At 37.8% G+C, this 22,615-nt stretch overlaps 1 protein-coding gene across 2 annotated transcripts in view; it reads right to left on the bottom strand.

Annotated features, from left to right (window-relative positions):
* LOC129237533 (cytokine receptor-like) overlaps window positions 1–22,615 on the bottom strand; it is a 101,243-nt gene that overhangs the window by 8,628 nt on the left and 70,000 nt on the right. For both annotated transcript variants that reach the window (XM_054872339.1, XM_054872340.1), the window contains exons 6-11: window positions 14,555–14,712; window positions 8,950–9,064; window positions 4,009–4,133; window positions 3,753–3,942; window positions 3,209–3,674; window positions 7–295 (exon numbers count right to left, since the gene is read on the bottom strand). In XM_054872339.1, the coding sequence (XP_054728314.1) occupies window positions 7–295; window positions 3,209–3,674; window positions 3,753–3,942; window positions 4,009–4,133; window positions 8,950–9,064; window positions 14,555–14,712 (1,343 nt within the window). The remainder of the gene's footprint in view (window positions 1–6; window positions 296–3,208; window positions 3,675–3,752; window positions 3,943–4,008; window positions 4,134–8,949; window positions 9,065–14,554; window positions 14,713–22,615) is intronic.

Raw genomic sequence — 22,615 nt, 5'->3', positions numbered from 1 at the left:
CTTTACCTTACACATCGTCCGCAACATCAACTTTTCTTGGCACCAAAATACAGTGTAATTGCTTGGCGGCTGCTGCAGAAAGTCAGCAGGATGCTCCCATGTTAATACAAGTGAACCATTATTATGTAATAGCTGCTCGATTCTTTGTGGCGCATTTGCTGTTCTGGGGACGTCAACTCGTATTCTGCTCACAGCTTGCGATGCACCCAATGCATTTACAGCGCGCACTTCATAAACTCTAGGCTGATCCAACCAAGAGAAGACGACTGATGTTTCGTTAGTTGTCTTCGAGTTTCTGCATAAAAGAAAAAAGCATTTATGTTTAGTTGAAGTTTAAATCCCGAACGAAGTATTACAACTACAATTGTGAGGTCAGTAATATAAAAAATTACCATATACTCGTATTTTTGGGGAATGCTGCTGAACTAACAAACCTTGGTCGAATATCGATCCGGGTCGTTCTGGTAAGGTAGAAACGACTATCGCGGTGACATTTTCTCACTAGTGTGAGTCACCTGCTAAAGTAGCCAGTATTGGTAAAAGCAATAACCAAGAAAGTTTTAGGCGGTGAGCGTAGCATTAACGAGCTCGTGTTTAAAAATTCGAGTTTAGCTGACTATGCCTTCCTGTTCTTAAGATATTCATGAACCTTTTGCGGTCGTATTAAATTTAGACATGGGTGTCGTACTGATCGGAATTATTTTTCCGTTGAAAGAGCACTGATACATAGCATGTGAGATTATGAAGGATAAACAAGATTTATTAATTCTATGAATAAATACAGTATAACATTAGTTGTTGTTTTAACAGTAATAGAAACCCCGTCAGTGTAGGGTGTATAACCGGTTGTTTGCGTCTGGCTCATCTAAAGGGAGAGGGGTATTAGATGAGTAGGTTTTAAAGGGCATGTGAAAAGGTGGGTAGTGTCTTGCGGGGTGCCTTCACATGCCGGACATATGTTTGGTGTGTCGGCGTCAATTCTGGATAAGTAGGAGTTTAACCTGCTACAATATCCAGAACGTAATTGTGCCAGTCATATAAAATTAGTATGATTCCTTACTGTGGTGGCTAAGAATAGACATACGACCGCAAAGGGTTAATAGTGATCGCAGAAATGGCAAAATATTGCTTTTACCAGAATAAGCGTCAGCTTATTTGGCCAAAGTAGTCAAAACTATATGTCATTTTGCAAATAGATGCCTAACGCCAAGCCAAATTTTGTACAAAACCAGGAAAACATTGTCAAGAAGATTTTGAACTCTTTCACTGCGTCATTGGACCGAAGAGAAAAAATTAAAAAAAAAAAAATGGTCGGCCAACTCCAAGGTTCCTCTCTTTCTATCTACTTATGTACAATTTATCATAATAGGCGCCTCTGCAGACTATAGATATTTTTAGCAGTCTAAAGTCGGATTGGGTTGCTACTGCGTACTCGATAGGCAATTAAATACGAGTACTCTGGTACACAGATGAAGATGGACACAGATGTCAATAACAGTGCTTACTACAAACCAAAAATAATATACAAACGTACATATTGCCGAATCGATATTACCGAGAAGTTGATATTGGAAAGCCACCTTTCAATTTGAGTAGCTCCTCTGTGACCAAAATAAATGGCGCAGATGGGACTCACTCTGATCAAGCTAACTATAGTAGTTTGGCTTTTTCAGGTTGTTTAAAAAAAGCTTGACTAAATCGTCAGTCGATAAAGTCTGTAGTCCACGGGGCTCGATTTGTCAAGATAGTAAATTTTTATCAAGAAATAAAGTCTGATGGAGTGGGGGAGACTTACATGATATCTAGATATATCTGAGTACTTTTATAATATTGTATACTTTGTCCTTATACCACACATACATATATTTTTTGTCTATACCTATACGTTGCCGATTGAATGAGTACAAATGTGCCTTTAGGTTTCCAGCACCATTGAAAATTGTTTAGGCAAATTTTGCATACACCTTCAATAACAACAACAATCAATGTCTGGAAACAAAGAGTGTCTCAAACATAGAAGGTACTTCGTCCAGTCCCATGGTGAAAAGATTTTTAGAGATGTGCTCTTTAACATACCGTTATTCGGCTCTGAACGAATTTGACAAAATCGGCTGATGGGCTGGGATGTGTTTACAAACAAACTGAGACTGTGTTGGTTATGAACGGTTATGGTTAAAAAAAAAAATAAATAATTGGCGCGTACACTTCTGTTAGGTGCTTGGCCGAGCTCCTCCTCCTATTTGTGGTGTGCGTCTTGATGTTGTTCCACAAATGGAGGGACCTACAGTTTCAAGCCGACTCCGAACGGCAAATATTTTTATAAGGAGCTTTTTCATGGCAGAAATACACTCGGAGATTTGCCATTGCCTGCCGAGGGGCGACCGCTATTAGAAAAATGTTTTTATTAATTTTGGTGTTTCACCGGGATTCGAACCGACGTTCTCTCTGTGAATTCCGAATGGTAATCACGCAGCAACCCATTTGGCTACGGCGGTCGGCGAAGGGTTATGGTTACATACGCAAAAAATCAACCAATGACACCTCGTTGCCGTCTGAACAACGACTGATTGGACGAGTGTGTGAATACATGTGAAATGATCGTACAGAATTCGACTGCCCAATCTCCCAAGTGACATGGCAGCCGAAGCTCCCCTCACAATTTTCTTTTTCACCATAGTTAAAGGCAAACCCTGTAAATCTATCATCCTTAAATAAACCCTGCCTAATCCAGTATTCCACTAAGTGTTGTCATCAAGATTAACTAAGAGTTATCTCCACGTTTGGAGATCAAAGAGAGAGGGGGTGTTAGTTGAGTTGGTTTGAACGTACATGCAAGATGGGCCTTCACATACTAGACAAACATGTGGCAGGACGGGTACAATATCTGTTACGTGCGTCGAGCCAACTCGAGCTCCGGAGGTAGTACGACGAGTTGTAGTCAGGTCTCCGTTAACGCCATTCGCGGAACGAGAGTTAATTAATTGACACGCAATGAATGCAGTTGATTGCTTGTTGATATTACATCGTTCCCTAGAAAGTCGATTCAATGTACTGAAATAACTAGGAACTAGGAGTGAGCAAGCACTGTTATTCCAGCGATCTAACCTTTTCTATTTTTGATGTTTTCTGGCTTTAATCTCTAATAAACTTCAACTGTGTTTAATATTTTGTTACTATAAGATCATTTAAATCATCTATTCATACTTACAACACTTTTCCATTCAAATCCAACTCTTGGATACTATAATGAAAACCATGCCCATTTTCTTCATACTGCGCCAACTCTTCCCAGTATAGGCTAATTTCTTTCTCAAGTGAATTGTAGTGAATATAAAAGCCACCGACAATTGTTTTTGGCGCACGATCGGGTATTCTCTGATTGGTTAAGAAGGTAACAATGCTTGGCTCATTCCAGGTAGAATTTGTGGCATTGACACGTGCTCGCACAGACAATGTATAATTCCAATTCGCATAGGTGAGGTTTTTGAGTATCATACTACAATTTAAACCACGGCAGGGAGTAGTTGCAGAGTACCCATCGATATAAATAGGTTTAACAAAGATATCATATAGAACGCCTAGTCTGTAGTAGTTCTTCTGATAATCGTCCCAAAACAAACTGACGCTGTTAGAAGTTATATCTTCTGAATAAATATTCAATTTTGGCGGTATCACTGAAATAAAAAAAACAAACAGAATACGCAATTATTTATGATAAAATATATACACATTTGTGTAACTATTTTACCTACCACACTCATGATTGTTAATGGAAAAGTCCTCTGAAAAATTTCCCAGTACGTTGTTCGTAAACAAATTGAATTTGTAGATATCTCCGGTGGGGTAGTAGGGACACTTGCTTGCATTAACAGCGGTATTCAAGACCAAAATACCTTTTTCAGTAGTAAATTTGAGATCACAATTTTGTAAATCTCTCTGAAACTGTATAGTTATAGGAATATTTAATTTTCGTATCGTTCATACTTTTCATCGCAAAGCGATACTTACATCCACCAAGTAGGTTAAATTATATTTTGGTAGTATGTTGTTTGGTGGTATAGGAAATTCACAAGTCATGCTGTGATAGTTGTGACCCCTGCAGGTAAAATTCTTCACTGGTGTGGGGGGAGTACCTTAAAATACATATATTAAAAAAATTAAAAATATATTTTTTTTTATTCGTGCGGAATTTGATAATCTGATAATTGATGCTTAATTTAAAAGCACTAAAGAAGCATTATATGAGAGGACTGAGTTTATAAAAGATGGCTTAATAAAGGAAAAAATTAACTTTCTATTTTGAAAATTTTACGAAAACAAAGATGCGAAATAATTTACTAGCTAAGAAGTGAGCAAGGACCACACTAATTGAGATGTACATATCAAAATTAAAATTATGCTTTGCTCTGACAATCCAAACGCCTTCAGTAGTGCATACATTTCTTAATGCTCTCTAAGGTACATATGTAAGCTGCAGACTAATAGACCAAAATCACAGCTTCGGAGCAAACAGTTGACATGGCTGATAACGCGATTTCCAAACTTAGCCTACAAAATATCCAGTGTTGAAATGGCTTGGCGAAAGACCATTTACGCGAATTTTACAATTTCACCCCATAAATAGTCGGTAGTCATAGCTCTGTTACACCGTTGACCCAAATAGTCTCTCCAGCGGCAAGTGGTCAGTGACGGTTGGTAAGACCAATTTAGAGACGGTGCGTACATAGCTACAACAGCCCATAATGCTCCGCAAATAAGTGTGGTAGGAAGTATTTTGACCAAAGCTTCTTGTAAAAAAAAACAATGTAAGGGCTCCGTTTCACTCACGTGCAAAATATTATACTCTGAAATTTGTCTAAGCGCAAAGCGAGTCAAGATTTAGAGCGGAAAAGGGTGATTGGTGTCATAACACAACAATTGGTTCTACGTTACCGTTACCGGAACAACAACAAAATAATGCCATAAGACCACCCTGTACTTCACCTGGACCACACTGTATTTAATTCTGTATCTCTCTTCGAAAGTGCATTCCTCAAAAAATACTAGACCGCTGAATGTAATATTTTTTGTTTTATTTGAGCTTCGTTCGGATATCAAATGAAAGGTGATTGCAGAAAACCTTAATTATTATATTAAATAAATGTTTTCATGGCATTGTCAACCAAATTTTAGTGCAAAATTGACAACTAACAACAAAATTTATTGAAATATTCTGGTATGGGTACCAAACGGAAGGGTCTAAAAAGAAAACCGATCTAACTACAAACTTGAGTTAAATACGAATATCAAGCGAAAGGGTCACGAGAAAACCTTAGTTCAAAAATATGTTTGCGTTGCCAACTATATAATTTTGAATGCGAAAATGGTAACTAATTACAAAATTTGTTTATATATTCTGATATGGGTATCAAATGAAAGGAGTTGAAAAAAACTTAGTTAAAAATGGAAAATGGAAGACGACCGTTCCTTGACAAATATTTGTTGGCAACGCCATTCAATTTGTAATGCAAAACTGGTAATTAATTAATAACAAAATTTATTTAAATATTCCGATATGGGTATCAAATGAAAGGGATCAAGAAAATCTTAATTAAAAATATGTTCGTACGGTGTTGCCACCTAATTTTTAATGTAAAAATGGTAACTAATTACAAAATCGATTTAAATATTTTAATATGGTCATCAAATGTAAGAGGTTGAAGAAAACCTTAGTTAAAAATGTTTGAATGTCGTTGCCAACTAATTTTTAATGCAAAAATGGTAACTATAGTAATTACGAAATTTGTTTAGATATGCTGATATGGGTATCAAACGAAAGGGCTCAAGAAAATCTTAATTAAAAATATATTCGTACGGTATTGCCACCTAATTTGTAATGTAAAAATGGAAATTGATTTAAATATTTTGATATGGGTATCAAATAAAAGAGGTTGAAGAAAACCTTAGTTAAAAATGTTTGAATGGCGTTGTCAAAATTCTGATATAGATTTCAAAAGAAAGGGATGCCGTTAAAGAGTATGGTTGAACAGCGTTGCCAACTATTAATTTTTAACTTTAATTAATAACACAATTGATTTAAATATATTTTAATTGAAAAATATGTTAGTATGGCATTGCCAACTAGTATAACTAGTTAAAAAATATCCTTGAATGGCGTTGCCAACTAGTTTTAATGCGAGGTAATTAATTAATGGTTTCAACGGTAAAAAATACTAATACTAAAACTAATCACTCAGTGTAATTATAACAGATATTAGAATGTTGATTTCACACAAAAGCTGATTACGAACGTCTTAATAAAAAATATTTTTAATGGTGCCCTATCTAATTTTTAATTCATTTAGAACTACCAAATTGTATTAAAATTGGAGTTCCGATAATAGCTAAATTATATTCATCAAGCACTGTAGACTGCAAAATAAAAGTACTCTATGACGTAATCCAGAAAGGCATCTCATCATATGTTCCAGTGCATGTCCAAAAAACAAGTCACTTCCCTTACTGGTTCTCAAGTGAATTAAAAATCAAAACACTACTCAAGAAAGAAGCTCATTCCAACTACAAGAAATACAAGAAAAACGATACTAATTTGTACTATAGAAAATTTAGTGAGCTTAGACGGAAGTGCAAGGAGCTCAACACATTATGCTACAAAAATTATATAGATAAGATTGAGCAGCAGGTTCGGACTGATACAAATGCATTTTGGAAATGAGTAACAGCGATATTCCGTCTACCATGACTTGGAATAATCTGTCGGCTGACTCCGGCATTGAGATTAGTAACATGTTCGCATCCTTTTTCAAGAGTGTATATAATCAGGATCCGCATCGAGGCTTAACGTTAGCTGATCTAGGACACAGTCCGACTAATACTATCACCGAGTTCGAGGTTAATATAAATGATGTTTACAAAGCGCTGCTGACATTGAATACAAAGAAAGGTACTGGCCCGGATGGACTACCAAACACCTTCCTCAAAAAGTGTGCTACCAGCCTCAGCGGACATCTCACACATATATTTGATTTTTCTCTACAAACCGGTACAGTTTGGAAATCCTCCTACGTCTGTCCCATTTACAAGGACGGTCCTAGGTCTGAGGTTTCCAACTATAGACCAATCTGCATACAATCCTCTCCCGCTAAACTCTCTGAAAAAATAATTCTCCCCCAACTCACAGCATTTTTCTCGAACGTTATCATCAACAAGCAGCACGGTTTTGTTGGCGGGAGGTCTACTACTTCGAATTTGTTTATCTATGTCAACTACCTCCAAGAAGCGCTAAACGAAGGACACGAAGTACAAACCATCTACATGGACTTTAGCAAAGCATTCGATAGGGTCGATCATTGTATCCTGATAAATAAACTCAACAGATACGGTATTCAAGGCAATGCTCTGGGCTGGATCCACTCATATCTATCTGAAAGGCAATTTCAAGTGAGGGTGGATGGTCATCTATCCACCAAGCATGATGTAACGTCGGGTGTGCCCCAAGGATCACACCTGGGTCCAACTCTGTTCAACATATTCGTTAACGACATTGGCGATCATTTAGAGTCTGAGTATCTGTTATATGCGGACGACTTAAAAATCTTCAGATCGATTACTAGTGTACAAGATATCAAAATTCTCCAGAGTGATATTGACTTATCGTCGGCCTGGTGCAGCAGAAACAAACTAGGCCTGAATATCAAAAAGTGTGCAGCAGTATCTTTCTCAAGATCGCACGTCTGTACTCCAACCAACTACAATTTAAACAACGAGACAATAAGTGAAATCGACAGCATAAAGGATCTAGGTATTATCATAGACAACAGATTGACATTTAACAAACATATTAACAAGGTTACTCTCCAAGCGTTTAAAACTCTTGGTTTTATTACTAGAACCAGCAAGGACTTCACAAATCCCAACACCTTACTGAGCCCTTTCTCCTCCTTAGTCCTTCCAATTCTGGAATATGGCACAGTAATCTGATCTCCTTTTACTGACTCTGCAATCAAACGCATTGAACGAGTACAAGTGAAACTCTGCAGAAGCCTGGATTACCGATACAGTGGCCAAGGAGGATACAGATCAACACTTGAGATCTATGACCAGTTCCACATCAATAATTTGCAAGCACGTCGGCAGGTAGCGGACCTAATATTCTTTTTCAAAGTTTTGAATGGTCTGATCGATGCCACAGATATCAATAGTTGCTTTGAATTCGCACCTGTTGGACTTTCACTGAGACGCAATCGCCTGCTAAAAACCTCAAGGACAACTAAAAACTATGTTTTTAACGGTCCACATAACCGAACAGCTAGGATCGCCAACTCTCTGCACAACGAGGTGGACTTTTACAGCGGATCACTCAATACTTTCGTACCAGATATTAAATCACGTCTATTACCATACCCCTAGGTCAAACAACATTTCGAACATTTTTTTTTGAATCAATTAATTGTTACAAATACCCTATTAATTTGTTTAAACCTTTCCCCTCAAAATTCATTTTTTCTCTTTTTATTAATTGTTACCAAGTGGTATATTGCCGAATGGCGTTTGTGTATTAAATAAATAAATAAATAATATTGAGAAATTTTAAACCTCTTAGCCCACGTTTAAGTATTAATGAACTTCCGCAAAATATTATTAAAGCAATATTTTGACTGGTTGCGGCAAAGGAGAATTCGTTTTTATTTCCCGGATTCCTAATATTTCAATAAGTGCCCATTCAAAATCAAATATTTAAAAGGACAAGAATTGATCTGGGTGCTGATTGCTTCTCACACGGTTCATTGTGTGTTGGTGCGCCAGGAAGCCGCATAAAATAATTTTTTTATTATTTATTATAAATCAAATGATGGTATGCCTTATTAAAAAATCCAACAGAGATTGTTGTGATGGTGTAAATTGGATGGAATGATGGTAAATTCATATTTATTAGAAGTTTCTACTCACCCACATGTAACTCCGATTCATCGATGTGTTTATTATTAAGATACGTACAGCTGAATGTGGAGAATTGTAACGTTGCGTTGCTTATCAAAAGGATACTCATCCTGTTATCAATTGGCTGAAAGTTAAAAACACAAAAGTGTTACATTAAAATATAAATGGGGAAAATGTCAGTGACATTACAGGAATGAAAGAATTCCACAGCGCTGAAAATTCGCTTTAAACGAGCTGTCGACACACAAAAAAAAAAACAAATAGTACTACGTCTTGAAGTCGCAGCCAAGTTGAGTGATTGGCGCATAAATATAAGAGCACACGTGACAGCGGTAAAGGAAAAAAGATGACCATATAAAGGGAAAATTGTTTGCAACACATGCATGTAGATATGTATGTACGTATATACATATGTATGCAGTTGAGGGGGAAATGTAACTTGTCAACCGTTTGTGTGTGCATATGCAGCTTGACATCGCAGTCGACTTTGTTCGACATGTGCTCCTACCTTTCGGGGGCGCTTGTGCGAAAAACTCGCACCAACAATTGGCAACAAGTCTTAATTAAATCAATCAAGCAGACACGCGTATGTAAATGTAACATCGGCGACAACAAATTCTCGCGAAAAACCAATCAGAAATATGGTAACGAACGAAGACGTTTAAAACGCATTTTGAGAACGTGAGAATGTCCAATCCTATGCGTAGATAAAATTTGAATTCCTTGTGGATTTCACAAATGCCATCGAATAAAGAGTGGCAGTGCGAAGCAAAAATGAAGCTATTACAATTCTTGTTAACTCAACTCTTTCTTGTTACAGCGTTTAGCAATGACAAACATGTGCATGTGTATATGTACGTATGAGGAAGATTAATAGATACACACCGCGCCACTCAATTAAGGCAGAGAAAAGCCACATTACAAACAGTAGAGAAAATATCGGTCTCAATCGGGTGTTGCACTGAACCTCATTATCTCTTGCAAGGCGCTTGGAAAACTATCACTGAAAATAATTTAAAGGTTTAGTTAACGAGACGCAAAGCAACCGTCGGGTAGGCGCTTTGAAGATCCATACGTTTAAGAAGTAGCTGCCGTAATAACGGACAGACGGGTACATTTGGATGTTAGAAAAATAAAAATAAAGTGGAATACCCCGGAAATCTATGGATTTGTATATATATATTTGTATTATGTATATATTTAATTGGCGAGTACACCCATTCTGGGTGTTTGTCCGAGCTCCTCCTCCTATTCGTGGCGTGCGTCTTGATGTTGCTTCACAAATGCAGCTTTTTCATGACAGAAATACACTCGGAAGTTTGCCATTGCCTGCCGAGGGGCGACCGCTATTAGAAAAAACTTTTTTTTTTTTCATTTCGGTGTTTCACGGAGATTCGAATCTACGTTTTCCGAATTTCGAATGGTAGCCACGCACCAAGCCATTCGGCTACGGCGCCCATTTAAATAATAGTGCAAAATAACCTGGTGTTGCTAGAGTGTTACCACTTCGCGACAATTTGACTTCCAACTCGTAGGACTTACTCAGGGTCAAAGTATCTCGGATCTATACCTGTGTTCAGAATAACTGTAGCGCGACGAATTACCAAAGTTTTCACTGTTTTTTTGTATTTAATTTGTTTTTTTATGTTTCTATAAAAGTGTAGTGCATTCGACAACAAATACCATATAACTCAAAACTCCAAACTTTGTAAAAAACTTCACAAAAATGTAACAAATAACAAAATATATCAAAATTTTTTATTCGGAATTTTTAGAAAAATTCTCTATGCAGTTTTATAACCAATTTTAGTATAGCAGCTTGACCAATTTTTCGCAGGGGTTGAGCATTTTCTTCGATCTAAAAGACATGTGCCTTATATGGACGAAAATTCTTAATAACGTAGGCAAAAAATTTTTCAAAAATCATCTCGATTTTGGCGCGATTTCAAACTTACTTATTGCAGTTTATTATACTGAAATTGGCTGTAAGACTGCATAAGTTTTTTAAAAATTCGAATTAAAAGCTTTGAGCTCTATGGTTTTTATGGCAGGATGAGCTAACTTTTATAACAACTTAAATAATAGTTGAAACTTGATACTTCATTGCGCTGCTATTACTTTGAACACAGGTGTATGTATTTCATAAGAGCGTATATCTTCGAAACGTTTTGAAATGCAACAATTCTTCGTATTCATTATTCTAAGTTTCCCAAACGGCTTCAGTTCACGCAATGATTAAAGTTGAATCTATTGTTTCGACAAAAACGATGTCCCCAGGAGTGGCCTTTTTAGTTTATTGGATAGTTAAAAGTCACACGGATCTAAATCAGACGGAATTACATAATATTTTGGCTTAATCACCAATAATAAGCAAAGTACAATAGTTTCTCTCGACCAGTTTTGCTTGAAAAGAAAAAAAAATGTTTCTGAATCAATACAACGCCAAAGTTTAAATTTGGGATGGTTCTAATATCAAAGTATGGAAATAAAGTACAACTAAGTAATTGAGAAGTGATCTTACATATGCCTGATGGAAAGTAAATATGAAACGGACCACTTTCCAGAGAGCTGACCTATGGTAGAAATCGGTGCAAAAATAAAAATTGTGTTGCCATCTCATCAGACATTATTTCACGCTTGCCTAACGTGTAGAAATTATTAAAAAATATTAACGAAATTCCAGCATAGCTGCGAATACGTAACGTGAGTTTCATCATTGAGTCATATTTTGGCTCAACGGCTGTGTCAACAAACAAAATTGTTCGGCATCAATGCATCCACTAAGATTGACCGTTTGATGCGATCAATAACGCTTTATTTCTTTCGAAATGATGACAATGGTCCTCGATATAGAGCGATGTTTACCGACTTTCTGTGGCCCAATGGATCATCGATAAGCCGTGAATGAAATTCAAAGACAAATTTAGGTTTTACATCCAAGTGCGCCTTTTCACTATTGGGATGACTAACATAATCAGCTGCTCAACTCACTTCCATGAATGCCGTTATAGAAGGTCAATCAGTACCTATTGATGTAGCCGAAGAGCTTTAGCAGCCACGTGGCAACTGTGGTACACAGGATTAAGGATTTACCTACCCATAATCACTTGACACGAAAACTGTTGAAATATTCGTTTCGTGGCTCTACCGTTAGATGATTTTTAAAAAGAAGTTAAATTCATATTTTCTGACAAAGCACATTTTCATCCGGCGGCTATGTTAATAAGTAAAACTCCCGCATTTGGGATCGAAAAACCCACACATGATCGTCGAAAATACAATGCATCCTCCTTTTGTGGTTGGAAAGTGAAGACATGGAATGGAGCGATCTTCGACTTCAGCAGAATCGATCGTTTGTGCGCCAAGTTCAGTGATCGTGTTATCAGCCGTCTCGGCGATGTCAATTGGCTACCTCGGAAATGCGATTTGAAGCCATTCGACTTTGTTCGTGAGGTGCCTTGAAGGACCGATGTTATGCAAACAATACATTAACGATGCAGGCCGTTAAGGCGAATATCGAGCAAGCCATTCGCGATATAGATCCATAGACCTTCAAAAAGGTCTTGGAAAACTGGGAAAATTTATTTTGGTGTATTTCTCTATTTTTAAAAAGAAGCCACTATATGAACCAACTTGGAGATTAGCAATTGTTATCGTATAACACAAAATATATATGCCGATTAAATGCATTCATTGTCTTTTCTAACAGGGAATTCATATATTCATAACCTAACTTGTAACCTTTTCTGGCAGAACAAGAGATTTTTTGGCAGAATTGCATTCTGGAAAATTTGAAATTGTTGGGAAATTTGGTGAGGAGACCGAAATGTTTTGATGTACTTGTATAAGTATATATATAATAAAATTCGCTCTGCGACGAGAATTCAACGTTAGTCTAATAGGTTATTAGATTAGGTTGCGGCGGTTGTCCACTGTGGCATACACTCAGGCTCGTAGCCGAATGTGATGGCGCTTAGTCATGCTGCAAGTTTAATAAACGATTTAACCCATCTGAGATTTCTATAAATAAACAAAGCTTTCGTTTCTTTCTCGTGATAACTGGCGCTAGTTGGGTACCTCAAGTGAAGCCAAGTACTTCTTCACCTAATCTTTCCAACGTAAAGGAGCCTTCTTCTGCCTCTGCTACCACCAGCTGTTACCACATCGAATACTTTCAGTGCCAGGGCGTTTGTATCCATTCGAACGACATGACCCAGCCAGCGTAGCCGCTTGACCTTTATTCGCTGCACTAAGTCTATGTCGAGAACATAGGCACATAGACGAAAAAGAAATTGCTGATTAGCTTGCCAGGAAGTGGAGTGAATTGGTCTCAGAGCCCTCCTACCCGGTCATCAGCATCTCCCTGACTATTGTTAAAGGGCAATTGCACAAATTATTTCTCTGGATGGTGCAGAAAAGATGAAACTCAATTTGTGCGCTATTTCGTAAACTCTTTGGCCCCATTACAATAGATACAGGGCTCAGAAAGTCCTGAAGGCACCACGCCATTAAATTTCCCACTCGTAGCTGTGTTTACCGGCCATTGGACGATCAGCACACACAGAGAAAAGATGGGTTTATCATTTAACGCCCATTGCAGAAGAGGACTGAAAGAAGGAGACTGTTGAGCACTTTCTCTGTAAATTTCCGGGTTTGACGGCTAGACGATTAAGGTCGCTGTCTGCTCCTTTCTTTGACAGTCTGGGGCAGTGAGCCAACCAAAATTCCATCCCTTCTCCCTTACATCAATAGCTCTGGTTGGCTGTAGATATCTGCCTGTAGAAGGTCTCCAAATGGTATCAAAACGGCGCTTTAGTGCTATCAGAGTGGTGCTTCAACCTATTACTTTCACCTATCTACTTATGTCTATGTCGCCGTAAAGCTCATACAGCTGTACGACTTGCTCTAATCAAATGACGCGCAGCGTATGTGTCAATATGTAGGTGGGGATATTATCGGCGATGTTGAGTGCAATACGAGACTCTTTGAATCTGAAGAACATTGTTATGTTTTTTTTTTTTGCTTTTAAATGCGCTCATTTGTTGTATTGTTTTATTGTATATACAAGTATATATGAACGTAAGTACTCTTGACTTTGTTCTTCAAATGACTCCGGGTATGGTCAGTGTACTGTTGATTTAATGCACAAACAATACTGAGAATATCACATACTACAAAAGTACATATGCATCTACGTATACTTTTACATATAAACACAACTTGTGTAAATGTAATATGAATAGGAGATGGACAGCGCATGAGCTTGATATAACTTGCAGAGCTGTTGAGTTGTTTAGGAAGCCAACTCTACATATAAACTCTCTCAAGCACTTGCAGTGGCAACATCATGTGCTTGTTGCACTGCTCCTCATGCAGCGATATCACGGCACACTTTATGGGGTTTTTTCAATACTTCTGTTTATGTTTTTGTTTTTGCTTTCAAAGTTGACATGGTGCCAACGTCAATCGTTGCTAAATCAGTTAGCTTGTCTGTATGTAACCTGTCTTGGCATTGCAGTTGAACTGAGCAATCAGTCAAGTAGACATTACATTCGTGAGAATTGGGAGTATTAAATTTACGTATCAAGTAGTTATACTCAATTCATATACTCACCACAATATCAGTAAATACGTTCTCGCTGCTACCTGTACTGTCGAGATCTTTCCTCGTTTGCCTTTGAAAATAAACTTGTTGGTCGTCATCGTGTTTGCATGTTAGCGCAACATCATCACCGCTTCCCATTTCAATGCGTACCGTCTGTGTTGAGCTATCTGAAAGCAAGGATGAATACATATTGTCAATACTGTCCCTATAATTTGGGGATTAAATTTTAGTAAGTGCATCATGAGACAAAAAGAGTTCAGTTGAAATACTTTTTCACCTTAAAATATAAGCAGGCCGACCTGTTGATCGACGTCTGGAGTTCGAATAAATTATAGAGGGAGGGAGAACTTCTTCGCTGACAGCAGTAAAATCCACAAATAAGAGGAAGAACTCAAATCGACTGCCGTAGGCGTCCGTTCTCACAACAGTCAGTTCTAAGATTTTTTAAGAGCTATAGGAAAGTTTTTCAAAAAAACACAAGTAAAATTCAGAAAAAAGCATGAAATTTTTATTTAAAGCGATAGTACAGTCAATATAATTTAATGTTTGACCGCGACTCCGCTTCAAATGGTCCATCCGCTTAGTTCAATTTTGGCATACTCTTTCCAATGTTTCGGCCTGTATCTCACATATAAATGCTTTAATGTTGTCTTCCAATGCGTTAATTGAAGCAGGCTTCTCTGAATAGACCTGAGCTTTAACATAGCCCCACGAAAAATAATCTAAAGGCGTTATATCGCACGATCTGGGTGGCCAATTGACAGGTCCCGAATGTGAAATAAAATGTTCACCGAACTAGGCTCTCAACATGTCCATTTTACGTGTGCTGTGTGGCATGTGGCACCGTCTTGCTGAACCCATATGCCATGCAAATCAAGCTCTTGCATTTTGGGCAAAAAAAAGTTGGATATCATTTCACGGTAGCGCTCACCATTCACAGTTACGTTACGACTCGCAGCATCTTTGAAGAAGTACGGTCCAATGATACCTCCAGCCCATAAACCGCACGCAACTGTGACCTTTTCTGGATACATTGCTAGCTCTTGCAATTTTTCTGGCTGATCTTCACTCCAAAATCGACAATTGTGCTTATTTACGTACCCATTGATCCAAAAATGAGCTTCGTCGCTGAACACAATTTTTTGATAAAAAAGTGGATCTTAAACTTTCTTAACAGAACACGCATTTTTATAATAAAATTCAATGATTTGCAAACGTTGTTCGTTTGTAAGACGATTCATGGTTAAATTATAGACCAAACTGAAGATGTTTGACAGTGAAACAAAACACGAAGCGTGCGTCAGCTGTTTAAACCAACTATTTAAAAAGATAATAGCTAAAAAATCACCCGTTATATACATATATAATTGCGAGTCTACCCTTTTTGGGTGTTTAGGCGAGCTCCTCCTCCTATTTGTAGCGTACGTCTTGCTTTTTCATGGCAAAAATACACTCGGAGGTTTGCCATTGCCTGCCGAGGGGCGACTGCTATTAGAAAAAACTTTTTCTTCATTTTGGTCTTTCACCGAGATTCAAACCAACGTTCTCTCTGAATTCCGAATGGTAGTCACGCACAAACCCATTCGGCTACGCGGATTACGTCTGATAGATCCGGAATAAATAGCAGGCGTCCGCGAAAACAGTTTTTATAGACATTTTATAGACATGCAATGTTTCTTCACGCTGTACAGAATGCTGATGTGGCGAACAGCAGACAGTTACCCGGCTCTCAGCCATATTGAAGGAATCAACTGATTTTCTGACGTAACCGGTATAGTGACAACGGTTTGTTTACGTCAAAACTATATTAGAAGAAAAAATCAGCCAGCCACTGCTCATGTTACTCCGTTGCCTTCTGAACAACGACGGATTGGACGAGTATGTGAAATCAGTAGGAAGATCTCTGCTTCCGAATTCCCATTAATGTGGCAGCCGAAGTCCCTCTAAAATAAATTTTGCTAAGAAGGCCAAACAAGCAAAAATTTTAACCATTCACAATTTGGCCACCTGCCTTTCCTCTTCTTATTGTTCGTTACGCCCCAGTTGAATACTAGATAGCTGCGTACTATGAGAATGAACAGATAATATTTACATTCTAATTGCGTTCCTTTGGGGCAGCCACTTAAACTAACCAAACCATGATTTTTTTTTTTTTGAGTGTATGGTACACTACATTAGCAGTTGTTTTTACATAAATTTATCTAAACCGAGGTAGAGTTTGATTTATTATCATTTATATATGGTACATCACCAGTATACAAATTTTAGAAATAATATGGACGGATCGTCGACTGTATAACTTAGGTTATTTAGTTAAGTTAGTTACTGAGGTGAGTAACTATAGCATTTGATGATTAATTAATGTCCATATGTAGCATTCGAAGCTGGATGGCGATTCAGCTTGCTCACTCTTTAATTTTTATGAATTTTCTTCTCAACCCGCTAATTTGGCGGCACATTAAATGCCTGTTTAATGAAGGCTAATTGCCTAACTGTGTGTGTTTTTCCGCTTCGACTTGTTACATAGGCAAATGAAGTTAGACAAAGGTTGATTTCTATTTTGCCTCTTTTCGTTCAAATTGTCAAGACAGCGGGGTTTCGACGGATTTACAAAAACAAAATATATAAAAAATATGTATGACTATCATTATCATGTAAAGAGGTCACTAATAAATTGGATTTATTGAATGTAAGTAATTAACACTTTAAAAAGGTCCATGTAGCCTTTTTAAATTGACTAAAATTAAGCTGTGATCAATTTTTTTATAAATTAATGGGGTACTCCGCTTCTAAATATAAGTTTCCACCGCAGCCGCTATCGTGTTCTCTGCCGCTATCGTGTTCTTAGCGCAAACACGAAACAAAACTCCTGTCAAATCCCATACAAAATTAAAACACAACTCCATACCTAAACTCACTTTCAAAGCGTGTTTTGTGGGTTTGCGTCTAATTTAAAGCGTGTTTTGTTGGGTTTGCGTCTAATTTAGTTATTAAGTGGTGGCAATGTTGCTCATTTTCCTCATTTATTATTGCATTCTTATCGAAACATGGCAACAATGATTGCAATTTGTCAATATGACATTTGATTGACGGCCGCCGTAGCCGAGTGGGTTGGTGCGTGATCACCATTCGGAATTCACAGAGAGGTCGTTGGTTCGAATCTCGGTGAAAGCAAAATTAATAAAAACATTTTTCTAATAGCGGTCGCCCCTCGGCAGGCAATGGCAAACCTCCGAGTGTATTTCTGCCATGAAAAAAATCTGCTCATAAACATATCATAAAACAAAATGAAATAAATGTATAAAAAAAAAAAATTTTTTTGTGATTCGAACCAAGGATTTCGGATCGGAAGCCCACATTGCTAGCCGCTGGGCTATCGCGCTGTGCTGTCGCCGCAAAATAATGTATCATAAATCTGCTTACCATACCAAAGACCATACACTTTGCAAACACATTTCGGTGGAAACAGTTGACAGTTCTCCCAAACACAACTCCTGCAAACACGGTGTTTGCTTTTGGTGGAAACGTAATATAACTTTCAAAAAATTGAGTTTACAGGAATCTGCTCACACATTTTTCGGTAGGTTCGATGCAAATTTTTTGAGTAACACGCGTTCAAATTATAAACACATTTTTCTCGTAATGCGATTTTTTTTTACGGTGACCACGATTACTTAAGGGTACCCGGTGGTCTAGAATTTTCAAAAACTCGATTTTTTGTTTTTTCGATATTTCGAAAGTATATTATCTTAAGAATATACTATGAAACTTTGATGTGGAAATTCCCAATATTATAGCTTCTACAGCTCATTAACTAGGTAGAGAGCGGTCCGCGCGCTCCTGTACCTCGAACTTTAAACTCATTTATTCCGAAACGACTTTTTTCGGGCGGCGGGGATGAAAACAAAAAAAAACTATTCAACCGAATCACTTGAAATTTTGATATGTTGTTCACAACATGTATCGCTATCGTCGGAACTAGAATCATAATTTGATTTAAATAATTTCCTATTTTTTAAACTAAAAAACTAGTGAAAAAGAACCCGATTTTACGAACTTTTTTTTCAAAAGTGCCCCATTTTGTAAATTTTTCATTTTTTCGAATTGTTCTAGTTCCGACCATAACTGCACTCTTTCTGATTAAGAATCTTCTTGAATTTTGCGTTTCAGATGAGTAGAAGTCTCTAAATCATCTCCGCCGTCCGGGTTCGATTTTTCGAGAGGGTCATCTTCAGCGGCATTTTTATAATAATAAATATTGTTTCAAAAATGAAAAAAAAATTTTTGTATGCTCAATAAACGTACTAATAAGCCCGAAAAGTTAAAACAGCGTTTTTTAAATTTTTAATGGCAAAAAAAAAAAAATCGTGAAAATAGGTGAAATTTTCGTGCTCTAGACCACCGGGTACCCTTAAAATATAATATACGAGTACTTTATCAATACATAACAATCTCATAAGTAGTGGAAGGAAAATGCACAATTAACTAGATAGATATTCACAATACGTCAAGTCTTGGCAAAGACCCATGAAAGAAGAATCGACACACAATCTTTTCGTCGATTTGAAAGCCGCCTTCGAGAGCTCGAGAGCGGGAAAGGGATGCCGCGATGTCTGAATTTGGTATCACCTCAAAACAAAAAAAAAAAATACAGCTGTTCACAGACAGTGTTGAGCAATACCATCACGCGATCAGAATCGCGAAAGACCTATCTGAGCCATTTGATGCCAAACGAGGTTTCATACATGATGACTCGCCATCGTGTGACTACTCGAAAGTAATGCTATAAATAAGTGTGCGAGCCGAAGAAGCACAATTTGCTGGCTGTCGAAGATATTAACACCATCGGCCTTAACAACCGGCCAACAAAGTATCTTCTGTCATCAAACAAATAGTCGGCGGACTTGCGTATCGGCACCCACATCACTGTTGACAGTTATTATTTACGCAGGAACAGGCATAAACACCGATAATAAGGTCAGTCTTCAAATCCAATGACAATCTCTCTTCCCAACAAGTGCTATATTGAACACTAAGTAGGCAGCTGTTGACAAAAGAGATTCGGGGGTCACCGTAGCGGAATGGGTTGATGCGTGACTACCATTCGGAAGTGCGTAGGTGGAAATCTCCGTGCATAAAACACCAAAAGATAGAACAAGTTTTTTCTTATAGCGCTCGCCTCTCGACAGGCAATGGAAGACCTCCGAGTGGATTTCTACTATGAAAAAGCTCCTCAATAAAAATATCTGCCGTTCGGAATCGGCTTTAAATTGTAGGTCCGTCCATTTGTAGAATAACATCGGCTAAATACCCAAGAGAAATGTACGCGCAAAAAATTGAGCTAAGGTAATCAAACTGAGCGCTCTGAGATTTTTAGAGACGCTAATTATCATAATAATTTGAATTGTGAAAAACTGGAAACGGACTTGTAAGCAGCAACCCTAAAAACCTGATTAACGGTTTACGGTTCGTCACCGTTTTAGCTTTTTCTTCCCTTTGGGAAAGAGTTTTCGCTTACGATCTTGGTTTGGATTGATGGAGAAGTTACCAACATCAAATCGTTAACAAGCTCTCAGTGAATTTGAAGGAATCAGCTGATTTACTGACGTAACAGGGGTAATGACAGTGATTTGTTTACGACAGCGATCGCAAAAACTGAGATTATGTGGGTGATATACGAAAAAACCAATGCAGCCATTGCTCATTTTACCTAGTTGCCATATGAACAACGACTTATTGGTAGAACAGGCACAATTCTCATCAGATAACAGCCAAAGTTACTCTCACAATTTTGCTTCGGATGGCCAAACCTTTTGTTCTTTCGTAATTGGCTGATGAAGTCTAATTTTGGCATAATATATGACATAATATATTACCCAAAACTATGTATGTATGTATTTATAAATGTTCTTATACTGCAAAGTCATACCCGTGGCGCTATTTTTTTTTTTACAGTACATCTAAATAAACTTGTAATATACATACATATGTTACGCGCATATATTGAGATGACATAACATAAAACGACTTGAACATTTTAATACGAAATTTTAATGAGATTTATTGATAGTTTTTGCATTTTATATAAGATAAGAAATATTATAAAGTTCGTGCTGACCTTTTGCCCCGCATTGCCTAAACGTACTTTTGTTTACAAAAAACTGTTACGCATAAAAAAACAATCTGACTGTCTTTGAAATGATGTTTCTGAACTGATAGAGATGATGTTGAAGAAATTTAGCCTTTTGGAATTTTGAAGGAATTTAGTATTTTACTACAGGGTCCGACACTCGAAGTGTTTAGTTTAGAAAATTACTTTTATTAAATTCAAAGTAAAAAATATGTGTAAATAATACAAAATTACGAATCAATTTACTTTTGCTCGATATGACCACCTTTTGCCTTGACTATGGCCTTTATACGGTCCATACGGACTTGCAGGTATTTTGGCCCACTCGCGGACAATGGATTTTTTTAGTTCAAACTTTGCTCTCCAAAATGGCTCAAAGAGAATAATCCATTGGATTCGCATCTGGTGAATTTGAGAGCCATTTTGTGGACGTTATGAAGTTCGGAGTGGTTTTTTAGCCATTCTTGGTTCATTAGAGCTTTGTGAGACGGTGCCGAGTCCTGTTGAAACGTCCATGATCTGCCATTGAAATGTTTGTCTGCCCACGGCTTCACAGCAACGTCCAGAATATTTTCTCGATAATGTTTCGTATTCATCTTTACGCCCGGCTCGATGAAAACGATTGGAGAGCAGCTATCTGCGGTTACAGCGGCCCAAACCATTACCTGTGGCGGGTGCTGCCTCCTGGTGGCCAATTGATGACTCAAATTCTCGTATGAACGGTCGGTCAAATAAACCGTATCGTTTTAGGAGTTTACGAATTGCTCAATTTGGAAAATTTTCTCGTCAGAAAACACAGTGTTCGGAAATTGTCCTCTTTCGACCAAGCAAAGCAACTCCTTCGCTCTCTCTAGTCTGACTTTTTGTTGCTTTGGTGTGAGATCATACCCCTTTTGGATCTTGTAAAGCTTGACCTTGAGATCATTTTTCAGTATGCGGCGGATGCTACGGTCAGATATTTTCAGTTCTTTCGCCATTTGATTAGCACTTCGTCAGGGATTTCCCTCAAGTCGTTTCTTCACTTTTTGAACCATTTCACGTGACGTTGCAGTCTTTTGATGACCACCTCCATGACGTTTCACGATGACCGAGCATCAGCTGTGCGAGCGGTATGGAGTTGGTTACACTTCGAATGTCGCACCCTGTAGACACTGCAATTGAGAAGTAACTACTTGGCATCTAATAACATCTCGACTATGCTGTTGCTGTTGTTATATCAGTTCACCAAACTCTGACAGTGGGTTGTAGTTACCGATCGTCATAGTCTAACTTATCTAACGGTAGGCCCAGGAAACGTCCCGTTTCGACGGGTTGGGTCCAGGGGGAAAGTAGTGGTTAGTAAGAGGGCATGTGAATAGGTGGACATATATTGAGTATTCGTGTTCGACTCCGAATAGGTCGATAGGTCTAGACCGTAGTTTAGGCAAATTTACGCGGGTCTCACTATGCAGCTTAAGCTCTTCGTCTGCATTGGTTGGTGGTTGGTCTCCGATATACTCTTCGATTCTGTTTCCTGTTTGGTTTTGGATCTCGTCTGGTGCTGTAGCTGAATAGCTAAGCATTTTCATGGCACATCGAGTACAGCTTCGAAAGTCGTTCAATTTTAAATTTAAATTTTTGAAAGTATCTTTCGGCTTGGAAGTTATTAGGTGTAGGAGTTTTACGAGCAGTATACAATCGTTTTCTAAATAGCAATTTTTTTTTCCTTGTTCACTCCTCTAGGGAGCATATGGCCTCGACAAGACTCAGTCTTGCATTGGTTTCGTTAATCTATTTTGATTTGTTGACTGGGTAGGTGATTAGCCTGCCGCTACCCTAAATAGCAAATAGTTTCTGCAAATGGAATGCAATTGCTGGGAGTAACGGTTTTTTGTTTAAAAAAATCTACTCTATTTTGAAATTTTCTTCTTTGATCTCTTACACATCTGATATACATTCAC

The sequence above is a fragment of the Anastrepha obliqua genome, chromosome 2, assembly GCF_027943255.1.
Source record: "Anastrepha obliqua isolate idAnaObli1 chromosome 2, idAnaObli1_1.0, whole genome shotgun sequence".
Classification (NCBI taxonomy): Eukaryota; Metazoa; Arthropoda; class Insecta; order Diptera; family Tephritidae; genus Anastrepha; species Anastrepha obliqua.
The sequence above is the reverse complement of the archived record's forward strand: the minus strand, read 5'-3'. Positions and strand labels throughout refer to the sequence as shown.